Source organism: Clupea harengus, chromosome 3, assembly GCF_900700415.2.
Source record: "Clupea harengus chromosome 3, Ch_v2.0.2, whole genome shotgun sequence".
Classification (NCBI taxonomy): Eukaryota; Metazoa; Chordata; class Actinopteri; order Clupeiformes; family Clupeidae; genus Clupea; species Clupea harengus.
The window spans coordinates 27,322,330-27,337,753 of NC_045154.1; the positions used below are offsets into that span (position 1 = coordinate 27,322,330).

The 15,424-nt window shown below is 43.1% G+C and overlaps 2 protein-coding genes across 5 annotated transcripts in view; one reads left to right on the top strand and one right to left on the bottom strand.

Moving 5' to 3' along the window:
• Positions 1–15,424, bottom strand: part of cacna2d4b (calcium channel, voltage-dependent, alpha 2/delta subunit 4b) — a 31,915-nt gene that overhangs the window by 3,400 nt on the left and 13,091 nt on the right. For 2 of the 3 annotated variants that reach the window (XM_031565221.2, XM_031565220.2), the window contains 20 exons: positions 15,223–15,297; positions 14,882–14,971; positions 14,686–14,757; positions 14,457–14,518; positions 14,229–14,296; positions 12,790–12,835; positions 12,530–12,627; positions 12,126–12,219; positions 11,933–12,025; positions 11,509–11,639; positions 11,344–11,412; positions 3,909–3,970; positions 3,656–3,670; positions 3,449–3,493; positions 2,946–3,008; positions 1,648–1,718; positions 1,251–1,326; positions 765–817; positions 474–529; positions 123–143 (listed from right to left, as the gene is read on the bottom strand). In XM_031565221.2, coding sequence (XP_031421081.1) covers positions 123–143; positions 474–529; positions 765–817; positions 1,251–1,326; positions 1,648–1,718; positions 2,946–3,008; positions 3,449–3,493; positions 3,656–3,670; positions 3,909–3,970; positions 11,344–11,412; positions 11,509–11,639; positions 11,933–12,025; positions 12,126–12,219; positions 12,530–12,627; positions 12,790–12,835; positions 14,229–14,296; positions 14,457–14,518; positions 14,686–14,757; positions 14,882–14,971; positions 15,223–15,297 — 1,360 coding nt within the window. The remainder of the gene's footprint in view (positions 1–122; positions 144–473; positions 530–764; positions 818–1,250; positions 1,327–1,647; positions 1,719–2,945; positions 3,009–3,448; positions 3,494–3,655; positions 3,671–3,908; positions 3,971–11,343; positions 11,413–11,508; positions 11,640–11,932; positions 12,026–12,125; positions 12,220–12,529; positions 12,628–12,789; positions 12,836–14,228; positions 14,297–14,456; positions 14,519–14,685; positions 14,758–14,881; positions 14,972–15,222; positions 15,298–15,424) is intronic. The other variant, XM_031565223.2, reaches the window with a different exon arrangement.
• On the top strand, positions 4,332–10,911 carry LOC116220044 (leucine-rich repeat and transmembrane domain-containing protein 2). Of its 2 annotated transcripts, XM_031565239.2 has the most exons (4): positions 4,332–4,675; positions 7,756–7,916; positions 8,113–8,790; positions 9,160–10,911. In XM_031565239.2, exons 2-4 carry the CDS (start codon positions 7,871–7,873, stop codon positions 9,630–9,632), a joined length of 1,197 nt encoding a protein of 398 aa, XP_031421099.1. In that variant the 5' UTR covers positions 4,332–4,675; positions 7,756–7,870; the 3' UTR covers positions 9,633–10,911. The 2 variants fall into 2 exon arrangements, with proteins under 2 accessions (XP_031421099.1, XP_031421098.1); XM_031565238.2 differs by lacking the exon at positions 4,332–4,675 and having other exon boundaries at positions 4,707–7,916.

Here is a 15,424-nt window from a genome sequence, read left to right on the forward strand (position 1 = left end):
CATAATGATACACACAGTGTGCCACCCTCACCACTAAGGCTCGGCCTAAGCACTAATATGACTAGTTGCTACACCAGGCCAAGCTAAACGGGGCAATGTGATGGTATGACATGGTTACTTACCTGCATGGTACCCAGACTTGGCTGTGTGAGCGCAATGGGACAGAGGAAGATGAGAACACAGCAGGGTGATGACAGTGCAATGATGAGGGATAGGATGGAGAAAATGAGAGAGGCCACAGTATGAAATTAGTGTAGAGGATTTATGAAGCTGGCAACATGAAGTTGTGCAAAAATCCCTCCTTTTTTCAGGGCAAAGGAGCTCATCCACTTTTTTTTTATCATTTTTTTTCGTATCTAATATTGACGGTCAAGTGACGCTTTAATCTCCCATATTTTGGGAGGCTTTAAGCTTCTTTAACTTCTCATCTTTTGCAGCAAAGTCGCAGGACACACGGAAATGCCACAACTTACCATCTGCCACATGGTCAGAGTGCCAAAGTCCAAAGATGTTGAATTCCAACAAATACCTTCAAGTAAAATCAAAACAAATAAGTCAGTGACAGTTTTATAACTAACTAAATGTGATCCAACACAAAAATCATCATAAAAAATGTATTCATTTAATTTAAGATACAAATTAATTCATTCATTCATTCATTAAGACATGTTTTTATGGTTATATGTATCCGAAATGCCGAAATAAAAATTAGCCACCGTTTCTAGAGGCAAATCTAAACTATCCAAAACCATAAGAGCACTCACAGCATGAAGTTGGACATGAACCACTTAACCACAGTCATCAAGTTATAGAAAGGCTGCAGAGAAAGGGATAGAATAGAAATGATTAGCATTTGATGTCTTTTCATATTCTTGTGTATTGCAATAGAAATGTCAACTAGTGTGGTGTGCCAACAGTCCTCAACATTGCTCTCTGGAACAGCGACAGTCAAAGAGCCTTCTTCAGGTGTTATGTGGTGTTACCAGCCTGTGCTAGTGCTAAGTGTGGTGTTACCAGCCTGTGCTAGTGGTAAGTGTGGTGTTACCAGCCTGTGCTAGTGCTAAGTGTGGTGTTACCAGCCTGTGCTAGTGGTAAGTGTGGTGTTACCAGCCTGTGCTAGTGGTAAGTGTGGTGTTACCATCCAGTGCTAGTGGTAAGTGTGGTGTTACCAGCCTGTGCTAGTGCTAAGTGTGGTGTTACCATCCAGTGCTAGTGGTAAGCCCTGAAGGCTGGGGATACAGGGAACTCACACTAAGCAGAGGCCGAGCATCACTCGAGTGGCCATGAGAAGTCCTGCACATGGCCTGATAGTCATACAGCGATACCCTGCATTATTGAAAAATAATAGTCAATCACAACCGCAAACATCCCACTGATAGACTGATACACACACAGTCAGACAAGCCCACAAATGTGGACAAACTGCCTGTGGGAAACCCTAAAAATAGCTTCATTTGTATTACAAATTAGTATTATTATTTGTATGACAAATTAAAATAAAAAAAACATACAGTATATAATATAGTAAAATATTAAAAAGTGATTTTTTTATATTCAGTATTCAGTGATAACATATACAAATCAAGTTCTATCCACATATATATAGTATAATGCAGGATATAAGGCCTGCTTACATGACCCTCTTACCTCTTGTACAAGCCAGTTTTAAGCAGCTGTGCCATCACTGACCCATCCACTTCCCCAAAGAATTTACCAACCTGATAAAGAGAGAGCAGATTTCACCCACTCATAAGTAATTATCTGTGTGTGTGTGTGTGTGTGTGTGTGTGTGTTTATCCCCGTATATCCAGCAAAAAACACAAACACTGAACCCGTTCCCTGTTTCACGGAGCCTGCCAGACTGAATTAGTGTGACATAACGGTATGCTTGATTGAGTGGCCCTGAGTGTGATGCTGTTGGATGGGCTGCTCCGCTGGAAGGAGAGGAGAGACTGGCACAGAGGTAGGCACAGCAGGCAGGAAGCCCTCCCACAGTGAATATTCCATGCAGCACCAATAACATGTCAACCACTCCATGTTCAGATTACGCAATAAAAAGAGAACCTATCCATTGTGTACAGCTGCTGGGGTCTATGGAGAGCACTCTATACTAAGCCATGTTCACCTCACAAGTGCAATTAAAGGCTCTGCAAAGCTTTAGATGGGCAGAAGATGCTTATATTCAATGAATGTGTCCATTTGAATCTCCAACACACACACACACACACAAAAACACACACACACAAACACACACACACACACACTCTTTGATGTGCTGCCATACAGATGCCCTTGGTCCCTGTCCACCGTGATGCATCTGTGCAGGATTAGGCACCATAAGTGTCCTGCACCGCCAGATGCTCCAGACGCTGTTTATAGCACATATGTTATACCATCCCCCCTTTACACACTCACTCTCATATTAATATGCCATGATACATACAGGCCTGCACAGACACACACGTACACACACTCCCTCTCATATTGATATGCCATGATACATACAGGCCTGCACAGACACACACGTACACACACTCACTCTCATATTAATATGCCATGATACATACAGGCCTGCACAGACACACACGTACACACACTCACTCTCATATTAATATGCCATGATACATACAGGCCTGCACAGACACACACGTACACACACTCACTCTCATATTAATATGCCAAGATACATAGCCGCCTGTTGTATTGGTTGCTGTGTTTTCAAATGATATTGATTTTCAAATTATATTGATTTTCAGTGATAGTGATTTTCAAATGGTATTGATTTTCAGTGATAGTGATTTTCAAATTATATTGATTTTCAAATGATATTGATTTTCAGTGATAGTGATTTTCCGTGATAGTGATTTTCAAATGATAGTGATTTTCAGTGATAGTGAACAGTGCAGTGCTGTGAACAGTGGTGAACTGGACTAGTTTATACTCACATCATTGTTCTCTTTGGAGATCAGAATGAATCCATTGTGGTCAACAATGTAGCAGTTGAGGTCCTAGAAGCAAAGCAGAGTCTCAAACATGACTCCAGACTGCAGTGTGGCATCTTGCAGTTATTTCAGAGGTGCAAGTCTTATTATGTGCAACTGCTTTTCAGTGTAACAAACACACACACACACACACACACACACACACACACACAGCGTACACAGATTTAGCCTGGATGTCACTGTGAGCAAGGGTGTTCTGCTGAAAATCGGAGTTGACTGTAAGGTTGGCTAGGGTGGCTTCTCCACATGGACATGACTCATACTGTACAGTGCACGTGAACTGAGGCTTGGGTCTTATGGGAGTCTCTCTCCCTCAACCGATAACTAGGAGGGTTCTCCAACACAGTTCATCACAATGGAACAGATTTAGTTCATTTGAGTGATAATGTAAAGGTGCCTTAACAATTCCAAGCATAAGAACGTGTGCGAGTGATATGTGAACTTACTATGCCATCACAACTGAGAGGACAGACACCTTCCACATTGCTGCACTGCAGAAAGAAATGACAGAGGAGAAATAAATAAATAAATGGACAGTGACAACTGCATAGAGTGTAAAGGCACAACGTTTGTGTCTGTATTGAACTGTACAAAAAGCAAAAAGCACTTCAATTGTACTTTCAGGAATAAAGTACATTAAGCAGGCTACTTACGTCTGTGTCATTGGGCTGCCCAAAGGCGTGAAGGGAGAAAGTATAAATGAGAGATGCATTATTATATAAGTTGAATAGCAATAACCATGAAAAAATGTGTATTGTGTGCTTGTGCTCACTGGTGTGTGAGAGTGGGTGACTTTGTTTGTGTGTGTGTGTGTGTGTGTGTGTGTGTGTGTGTGTGTGTGTGTGTGTGTGTGTGAGAGAGAGAGCGAGACTGAGTGAGATTTCGCTTTTTGCAGCAGTAACTTACCTGAATTGCAATAGACAACAGCATGTCCTGCAGTGAAGAGAATGACATTTGCACTCCGATAGCTGGATTAAAAAAGCAGAAGAAATTGTGACATGAAAATAGGAATGTCCCCATCTGTGGGTTCAGTGAGTGTATGCCGATGGCAAGTGAGCAATGTTTGAAGAGAAAAGTTTTCTCTTTCCTACAAATACATCCTACCACTCTCACAGCTTTAATTCCCCTCTCTCTCTCTCCCTCCCTCCCTCCCTCTCTCTCTCTCTTTCTGCCACACATCCATTTCCACAGTAAGCTGTGACACACTCACATGCTTATCTCAGATCAGCCGAGATAAACTCGTGCGCACACACACTTGCAGAAAGAGAGAGAGAGAGAGAGAGAGTGAGTGCAAGAGAGATTGACTATTTAGCTGTGTGTGAGTGGGGGGTGCAGGAGAGACATAGAGAGAGAGAGGGGATGGAGGGAGGGACGGATGGAGGCAGGGAGGGAGGGGGAGATGTCCTGAAAGAGGAATGCATTTCCCAGATGCTGGGATGTCCACTGGCGGAGCCACAGTCTAAACATCAGCCACAGAGACACATCAGCCACAGAGGCACGAGATGCGCGGACTGGGACCCTGACTACAGGACATGAACATCCAAGCATCCAATCACCCATGCGGAGCACAAAAAGGACTTTTTCAACACTATTTTAATGTATTTCTAGCAAACAAATGCAAAATGCAATTTCGTATTCTTTAGAGAAAAAAACTCCCAGATGAAGAGCGGAAGGTGAGTGGAAACACTTTGACAATCTTTACATGCTTAGTCGACAATTACAAACTGACACTGTGGTGCTAATAATGTGAATACATCAATACCTAGATTACAAAAATGTTTATATATATATATTTCTATACTATACTTCTCATCAACATTGAGGACTGTGACCACATACAGTAAATATTGTTATTATATCTACACTTACATGTTTATGGCAATAACAGATACGTGTTATCAGGTGTCATTATGCTTTCGTGTACTTTCAACTCCATTTGTGCCTGACGACTGGACATAGTCGCTGACCACCCCAGTCCCACTGCTCTGCTTTATGACCGGTGTCTGATCACCCCAGTCCCACTGTTCTGCTTTATGAAAGCTGATCTGCACCTCAGACATGCCGTACCACTTAGATTTCATGCTCCCCGGTACCTCTTGATCCATGTGCTGGCATGGATGACCTCAACCCTTTTACTCTGATTAAGCCCCAAACAGCCCCAAACAGACTTATCAGTCCAGTGCAGTGTGTGAGCAAATGGGTTTTTGGCTGTCTGATTGTGGTTCCTTTACACGTGGGTGATCCTGTGCGAGGCCCGCCGGTGATCCCTAAGCTCCACCAGGTTGCTCTCTCGCTCTTAAGAACACCGAGGGCTTCATAAATACCACAGAGCTGAAATCATAATCCAAAGCAGGAAACACCAAGTAGTGATTATGGCTGGTATATTACCGATGATTAATAACTGCCAGAAAGAAAACAAAACAGTTAACTAAAAGACAAGGAAAGGCCAATAAATGTTTGTCATGCAGCATGGCCAGTGGTTTATTTGGGGCAGATGAAGCAGCTAAAGTATACCCGCAGCAGTAATGAAGTTTAAAAGAGCCGTCATCACTTCACAGTTCACTAAGTGTAATGCTTACGGTTATTAATGTCCCTGCCACCAAAAATGGGAGGAGAGCCACTCATGAGTGACAGTCGGCCCCTGAGTGCACCTCTGGGAACGTCTCCATTCGGAGAAAGAGTTGCAGCTTCCTTCTGCTATGACAAAGGACAAGCCTGAGGGGCAGCACTTAATGGCTTTCTACAAGAGCTCGAGTGCATGAGAGACCATCTCTCTCTTGTCCTAAAAAGTCACTCAGTCATTCAGTCAGTGTGCTACATTGCACATGTGTCTGCTCGAAAGGACAGTCTATGGGAGATGGACAGAACAAGAACGCACCATCATCCACAGAGGAATGACCAGGGTGCAGGACCGAGAGGATAACCATACAAAAAAAAAACCACAAAGGAAACAAAACCCTTGTAGTAGCATGAACTTCCTACATATGGAGATGTTATTTGAGAAAAGAAAAGAAAGGCAATATTGCCAACTGATGTGCTTATTAAGCAAGCTGAGTGTAACACCATCACATTCTCAGAGACAACAGCTTCCATTCCATCCTTTCCATTTGAAAAAAGAGTTGTGATGTTTGCCAGAGCCAACAGGCCCAAAGAGTGTATAGCACTGACTATAATTATATACTGCACCGATACACTAGAAACACTGATAAGTGTATAGAAAATGGCTATGAAAAAAAAATCAGAAAGCAAGGTTCACTTTCCTACTTGCACACAAGTAGGTTCTTTATAACTCCTATAACTCCTCCTAATGCCTTAGAGAATCCTCTCCTCCATCTCACGAGATACACAGTTCAATCATGGTGAAGAGACTCATCATACAACACTAGTACAATGATAAATCTGAATCAAAATTGAGAAACATGTATGTAAAGATCCTCCGGTGTGGAAAAAGCTGTCCAGCGTCAGACATGACTGTTGGATGGGCATCAGGGGGTCATTTTCTTGGGTTATTTACCCTCCTGTGGCTACCTAGCTGTGCATGTTCCCCTGAAAGACAACTGTACACTTGGAACCGTAAGAGATATTAGTTTAATTTAAAGCTCCCTTCCGCTAGAATTGGACTTTGAGACCCCCTAATTGGACAGCGTACAGGTGTATTTGTTGAGTGGGTCCACAACTTTCCTAACACAACCAAACATCAACCATACAGCAAACATACATAGCAAGACAGCTAAGAAGTTATTACTGAGTAGTCCAACAGAAAGAAGGCCAGCTCGGTATCTGACTTGCTCGGTTACTTGTTCGGTCTCTTGCTCGGTTACTCTGTTTTTTTCTCTTCCTATCCTCGGACAAACATATTCCTCGGTTTCTTCATCGCCTCTGCCATGATGTCCATGTACAGAATACTGCGCTGGCATCCTCTTACAGCTAGTGCGTGGATCTAGTTGTTGTTGTTGCGTGAGGTGGTGCCATAAAGCATTACGTAGTTCTCGCGAGAGGTCTCGTGCCCTGTACCCCAAAGTTGCAATACAGGGCGCACCAGGCGTGCTGTGGCACAGATGCCCTTCTCTGTCAGTGTATAACCAAAATGATTTTGAAGCTGTTATTTTAAGGTAAATTGTTGCATTATGTTACTTTAAGAGATGACGTCTAATAGTAGTACCCTTGTCACACAATGTCAGTGCTCTATGGAGTTCCTTTCTAGGAATCTTAAAAGTCAACAGACCTTGCAGCAGCAGCAGCAGTCACTCCCATCTTTTAATACAGTGGGGCTCCTTTTATATTCAGTGCTTAAATAAAGGCATGCTTGCTGAATGTGGGCTGATAGTAAGAGCTGAATATTAAATCCTTTTGAGCAGTGAATTCAAGAGAGTATGGCCTGCATGAGTCTTAGTTTGTAGCCTTTCGTTTCTTTGGCAATGCATTACAAGCATTTCAAGCAAAGGTTTTTTTTTTTCTCACACGTACATTTTGTAAGTAGTACCTGTTGTGCATTATCAAATTTGATGTTTGTCGTTTAACATCTGAATTCCATTACATTAACTTAATTGAGTAAACTGTCTAAAAAGTTTCACCAAAACTGAACTACGATAAAGAAGTCCAAGTCACATGACTCCACACTATGCAGAACGTTCTGACATGCATGTGAGGACACAACAGAATATGACTCCAAAAACCTCAGACCCTACAATTTCCAAAGTTTTGTCAACCATTGTATCCACCCCTGATGTTTTTCTTTTGTTCTCTTTGGCAGCACCAGATCATAGAGGAGCTACTCCTGTGGCGATCGGATCCAACCCGTTTAACATGAAGGCCAGAAGAGCACTTGATGAAGAGTTTAGTGCTGGGCCATGATGTGCTGATCAGACATGTGGTTCCTCACTAAGGTGACCAGATACAGAATGCATGGACTGTGTAAGTCTTCAACTATATTCCTTCACAAAAATCCTCAAATTTCAAATGGATTACCACCAATTGTACTGAATAATAGGACAGAAAAAACCACAGTGTAAAGTAATGATTCGTAATCACCATTCCTAGTGTTATCCATTGTCCTGTGTTATTAGGAGCTTTCAATTTCTAGATACTAAAAACCTTTTTTCCATCCTAGCTCTTGCAGCATATGCATCTCTCTTTTGCCTGCTGGGGACATTAACAATCATTGGAGGCTGCCCCTCTACCTGTGTCTGTGCAGGCACCGATGCGGTCTGCAATGACCAGAGCACAGCCTCCTTGCGCCTCATCATTGCTCAGCTACCCCAAGGTATTTGCATCCTTCAGCTTTCAAGAAACAACCTCAGTGCTCTGGAGCCTGGGATCTTCTCCAGCGTAAGCAGCCTGCAGAGCCTTGACCTCTCCAGTAATAATTTCTCCGTGCTTCACACGAGGGCATTCTCTAATCTGAGTCGGCTAGAGCGGCTGGACCTCTCCAGTAACCCCTTGCTAGAGTTGCCTGCGGACCTCTTCAGTGAGCTGGGCAAGTTGACGGAGCTGGTCCTGAGCGACACCGGCCTGCACGCTCTCAGCACTGACCTCTTCCAGAGCCTGACACAACTCCAGCGTCTGGACCTGTCCCTGAACAGACTGACCTCGCTGCCCAGAGGGCTGCTGGGGGGGCTCCAGGAGCTCACGTGGCTCTCCCTGGCGGCCAACAGACTGAGAAATGTGCAGCGGGCCGAGTTTGAGGCCCTCTCCGAGCTGCAGAGCCTCCTGCTGGTGGGAAACCCCTGGGAGTGTAACTGCAGCCTGGTGGAGTTCAAGCACTGGCTGGAGTGGATGCTCTACAGGGGTGAGTGAGGCTCCGTGAGGCGCATGTAACATACAGTCAAGAGCCCAGGGACGGGTGCAAAAGTGTCCCAATGCTAATTTAACCTGCTACGGCTTTTTGTAGCAGTGCAATATAAAAAAAGGTCAAATGCATGCATACAATTCCCAGAGTGCATGGCTAATTCTAAAATGTTACCAGATGATTTCGATGAGGATGTAAGCAGAAACGCGCAACTTTCTATGTCCTCATTTAGCCAAAATGGAAGCGTAGAACAGACCACAGGATGTAAGGCTAATTTTGAAATCTTTACTTGGCAGCCAACTGAGATGATTTGAATGAATATATGCTAACTAGAAATGTTTCTTTTTCCTTTACTCCATGGATGCACAGGGGGACAGGTGGATGCTCTGGAGTGCAGTCTGCCCAAAGGGCTGTGGGGCCGAGACATAAGGACTGTCCCGGCCGAGATGTTCAGCCACTGCGTGCGAGACAGCTTCCCGCCCTGCTCCAGGGGCCCAGATGGCCAGGAGCCGGGGGGAGACGGGGTCCCTGACTGTGTGCGCCAGCGCTACAGGGCGGTAAGTGTGCGGCGGGCGGCAGCCACGGTGGTGGTGGCCGGGGTGGTGTGCGGCATCGTGTGCGTCATGATGGTGGCAGCGGCCACCTACGGCTGCATTTACGCCTCACTGGCCGCCAAGTACCAGAGGGAGAAGAATGGCAAGGTGCACAAGCGGCCACCAGATGGCAGCGAGGAGAAAGACCTGGAGCAGGAGGAGAAGCGCGAGCTTCTGCCTGTCATAGCGAGAGAGACAGAGGTGATACCCTACGTTGAGGTGGTGCTGTCACGAGAGGTGTGTGTCTGACTGGTATGATTTACATTAATGCCGTCACCACAGTCCCTGTTTTGTTGCTGTTCTTCTGAAAAAGAAGGAGCTGTACCCACCGTTCCTTCCTCTGACAGAAATAGACAGTCTGCTTTTTAGACACCTGATGTCCTCCTGTATTTTGTATTATTGACTACCTTTTTACCTTCATGTCCTGATTGGCTTAATAAATAGGTGAACACAAGATACAAGTACAAGTACTGATGTTTGGGACACTGTCCTCTGCAATAACAATCTGTGAATTATTGTCAAGAAGAACACAAAGATGACATTAGTCCATGAAAAGAAGTTGTTTGTGTTTGTGTTTGTATGGGACATAGGGTATGTGAGGAGAGACATTTTCCTATTCCCTGTGTCAACACAAACTACTGGTCAAAAAGCCAAATAAAGCCCAAGGAAATTGTACAAATCCATGTGATAGTGTCACACAGTGTTAATTCAGATAGAAGGGGTTTTCAACTGATGTTTCTATGTATGTCTAAATACATAAAAAAAACTATGATCATTAAGAAAATTAAACATAAACAATGGAGCTGATTACATTTAATTAAATTGAGTGGTTTATTTATTCAGTTTATTTAAACTTTTCATTGTCTCTTAAAATATACAGTGTATTTGTCTGTCTACAATTAGCATATACCTATGAGATCATGTGTTGACTATCATGTGTTTATTTTGGTTGTCCATATGTTTACTTCCATGCTTTTGTTTGTTTTTCCCGCCATTTTCTGTACCCACCTGCTCATCAGAGCGTCAAATGACTAATTACTGTAGTATTTATAGCTGGCTCTTTGGCATACTCCTCACGAGTCTTAGTGATCTGTGTACCTTGGTTCACCACGCTGAAGCTACCGCTTGTCTACCCGTGAGCTTTTCTGGATGTTCCTGGTTTGTTTCTCTACTGTTTAGCAGTTAGATGCTTCTTTGTTTCTGTCTCATTCTGGAATTTGAATTCACCTGGGTTATAAGCCCTGTTTCGTCCATGAGGTATCTATCCCTACCTTCTGATTTCATCTGGATCTTCTGTGTTTTTGGAAATAAAGACCAAACCTTTTCCAAAGTCCTACATTTGTTAAGCGTAATCCACACTGGTTTAACAATCTAGCACCCCGGGTTCAATCCTGCCACTATTTGAATCAACATTCCTAACTTATTAAATAATTCTAACTTGTTAATGATCATAATACTTGTTTTGGAGATCAAATCTTGGTTTTTGAATCTTTTGAGATTGAACAAATAATAAAAAATATTTATCCAAGCCTTAACTATTTTTGAATCAGTCATCAAATGTAGTACATTCACATTCAACATGTATAAATCAACATTGTATACAGTGTACTCTTACTACATTTCACCGATGACTGACTATAACACTCGAGGTAGATTCTCATAGGAACCATTCCATGGACATGACACCAGGCCAGCAGATACATATATGTATGATTTGCTTACATGGTAAAGTGAAGGCGTAACACAGACATAAAACTCTTTAAACACATCCCAAAAAGTATCACCACTAACTAAACTTGGCTGTTTTTTTGTTTGCATGTCTCCCAGAGACACGGAGAGAATTATAACTGACAATGTTTCATTGTGGTTGATTAGAATGGATTATCATTTTAACGTGTTGTTACGCTATAATGAGCAGACCTTAAAAACACACACATAAAAAAAAAAGAAAGCTTTTTACCTCCAGCGTACGCTGTCCGTGGTCCAGACGTCACTGTCACACCGGTAACGGCAATGACAAACTTCCCGCCTGTACAACAAAGGGGGATAAGTTAGGTTTAAGCTATTTTCACCAAATGGCAATCAGCCACACAGGCAGCAGCTGGATGCAGTGATGGTGGCACACCTTTGCTGTCCTCATCTTGAGGCGTGTAGAAGAGGAACTTCCCAGGGGGGTTCTCCGCTGCTATCCGATACCAGTCGGGGAAGTGGTCCAGAGTGAAGAGGTTCTGCTTATCTGCCTTGGTAAGGAATTTCCTGTGGGATGAAAAAACTATTCCTGTATCTCAGCTGATAGAAGAAGGCATCAACAACACCAAGGTCTTGGGTTCGATTTTCACAGAGCTGACCTCCTGACAAGCAAGTATTCCCTACCTGCTCTGTAAGTCCATTTTTTTTTTTTTAATCATATGATAGCAATGATAAATAAAAAAGTGTGCGTGACATCTATAAACCCTAACGTGTTTCCACCATCCCAAGGGTGTCCACATAGAGCACGTGGTCAGATCTGATTCACCCATTCCAATCTCCTGCATGTCAGTGTCACTTACTTTGCAATCCGCCTTTCACTGCCTGCATATCTGGTGACTCGCAAAAGCCCAGAGCGGGTTCCCAGGAACGCCGTCTCCACTCCTGGATCAATTCTGGGAAGGAACAGAGGAAGGGGCGTTAGGGAAGTCTGGTTTGGTTGATCTCACTGGTTTCCAACACACCTACGTGAGAACATGAACCCCTCTCTCTTACCCTGCAGCATCCATCATCATGGCAGTCCAGTAGGCCTCCATTGGAGCAGTCACCACAGCATCCAGTAGCAGCTGCTGCAGCAGCACTTCATCACCTGAAATGGCAGAGATGTGACTGTCAACCAATGCATCTGCTGGTACATTGCTGCAAGGCTGGTCCAATGTCTTATCTGTGTTAGTGCATCACATGTATGACGGTCAACATTCATTCATACATTTATTTATTAATTTATTCCTTCATTCTTTCGTTCTTTAAGCACATTTCTGAAAGTACAGCTGCATGTATGTGCATTGTGGGAAGACACTGAGGCAAAGAATGAAGCATCCAGATAACTGACGCTGCATTCAACGTAAATGGTAAATGCAGACATGGAGTAGTACATTTGTCCAGAGTCACACACTCACACTCCAGATCAGGGTCCTTCCCTGAGAGATATCTGAAGACAGCCTCCATCTGAGTAAGCTTGCGATGATCAGGGTCGACGTCAGTCTCACAATAATTCCTGGAGAGGACCAAAAAAACGACTCAGTCAGCTCCATACAGCAGTCAGCTCCATGCAGGTGTCTCCATAAACATACATGAACAGAATCAAAGAACAAAGCAGCATAGGAAAAAGGCTGTTTACTTCCCTGTTGCCTAGTGGCATGGGAACATGAAATCTTACCATTCTTCTGCGATGGTAAGGTCTGGCTGGTTAAGATCATGCAATCCTAAAGGAAAGCATCTCGGTTAGTCCTTCCAGACAGAATTAGCACTGCATGCATTTCATCGAGTTGACCAAACTATCTAAATTTCTACATTAACTTCAGTCAGTGAAATTCAGTTAAAACGTAAGAGATCATTTCTACATAATTTTTTTTCTTAAGACAATTTGTTTTTCATATTGTATCCATCAAATAAGGTGAAAAATAAATCGAAAATGGAGTCAAAACATGGGAAAGGTTAGGAAACAATGATTTCTGCCTGAATAAACTATTTTGTGCTTGAAACTTTTCAAAGAATCCCCCATTTGCTGCTATAACAGACTTGGCAGACTGCTTCTTCCCTAAATGACATAATTTAGGGCAGTGCTTTGGGTCTTTGTCTTATTGTAGGATGTAATAAGCTCTAATCACACGTCACCCATGGGGGATGGCATGGTAATGTAAAAGGCAGGGAGTAAAAATTAGTGTACAAATTATGAAAATGAGTGCAAAAAGACAATTCTTTGATTTATGATTCCTTTTGTTCTGTACAAATGTTGCCCTGTTCCAGCAACAAAGCACCCCAGACAATGACATTTCCTACACCGTGCATCAAGCACTCCTTTAGCGCCAGCGTTTCATTTGTTCTGCACCTCACAGACTTTCTTCTCTGTGATCCAAACACCACAGAAAACTTAAACTCTGTCCTTCCACTGCAGGAACTAGAGGGCTGTTTTGGGGCGGTTTGCACATTCAGGGCCATGTTCAGAGGAGAATGACCATCCCTGAAACTGCTGGGTAGGGTTTGCCGTGATAATCAATGACTTGAGTAGAGGACAACAAGCACCATTTTTATAACCATCAAGAGTATTCTTGACCAGAGGTTATGCAGTAAATACAAGAAGAGGAATTACAGCTTACACAGTTAACACAGTTACAGTCACTAAATGAACACAAGCAAGACTTCAGCTGAAATATAGGCTTTACTTAATCGACAGTGGTGCTGCTATCTTCATTTATCAAGTAATTCTAGCTGCCATGAAGCCATTCAATCGAGTGTGTCCACTAGCGAGATGCATTATTATTTTTGTCTGCTCGGAATTGATGTCGCAATCGAAGAGCAAAATTCTGGTCTGGTAGTTCTAGCACTGCGGTAGAAAAGTACAAGACAAAAAGGATTGAGCAGCGGGCCGCCCGTCCCCGTAAACATTCAAGCCACAAGCCACACAGTCCCACGAGTTCCTATAGTGGAAAGGCGCCTTAACACTTTTCTTTCCCAATCGTCATGCCAGATTTTACTCCTCAGACACTTTTACAAAAGAACAATGAGGGATAGTAATAATCATGAAGAATAATCAAAAATAAGAATCAGCACAAAAACAACAGGATACAGGGCAGCTGAATGTAAAGAACCAATTACCTTCTTCCACAGACACATTCCCATAGAATATGTACTCGCCATGGCCCCGGGTCAGCACCATACCAAAACTGGAAACACAATCATAATGTTATGTATATATATATATATATATATATATATATATATAATGACAAAAAAAGACACACTTGTCATGACACTACCTTAAAAGTACTAAATGTGTTGGTAGTGTTTAGTAATAGAAGTGTTGGGACCTATGTCTCATTGTACCTGAATGGAGTGTCATCAATGACCGTGTAGAAATAATCATTTTTCAGGAACAAGGGCCGTTTCTATGGTGAGACAAATAAATTAGGATTTAAAAAAAAAGAATGGCCAAACAGGGATTTTAGCTCAATTTATAACTGATGTTGGTTGCAGCCAAACATGTATCCATACATATGAGGAATGATTTAAAAGGTTGTGACTTTTTCCAAACTTCAGAGTTGGGTTCACTTACTCTATTGTCCACTGACGCTCGCGCATCTAATGTCAGAGTACCGGTTTCTCCTTTCACCATCGATGTTCTTAGCTGTGCAGGTAACACACAGACACAACCAAAACAAGTGTGAGTGGATGTCTGTAAGGTGTGAGTGCATGTACGTCTCCCTGAATGTGTGTTTGGGTGTGTGTGTGTGTGTGTGTGTGTGTCTTACAAACTCCTCTGTGTCCTCCCATTCGGCCTCAGACAGGTCTACACTGTTATAGTTGGGTTTGGGTTTCAGCCTCTTCTTCTCATCTATGTACTGTGGGTGAGAGGGTTTTGATGGGCAAGGAGGGGGGTTGTGAGAGAAACACAGCTGGTGAGAGGCGAGGACACCCAGCGCACGCAGGAAGAACTGCAAGGCTACGTCTAAAGTGCTCACAAAGCAAAAGAGTTTTCAGAGCCAAATGTAATCCTGGCAATAAATCGACAATAAATCAACACCCGATAAAGTGTGTTAACACAAGCCTTATGAATACGTGAAGCTGTTACTGCAGGCATGTAGGTGCTTACCAAAGGCCGTAGGTCTGGGTGTGCCAAGATGTAACCATTGTTAGTGATGAGAAAGGCGTAGCCATGAGCGCCCAGCTAAAGCAGAAGCAAGGACAAAATACACATTTCAAGCTCATACAACAAGACAATGGAGCCTATGTTTTTTCCACCGCTACACCCTGATCACACATTTAAGGCTTCGCTTTACTCTGGATGATATATC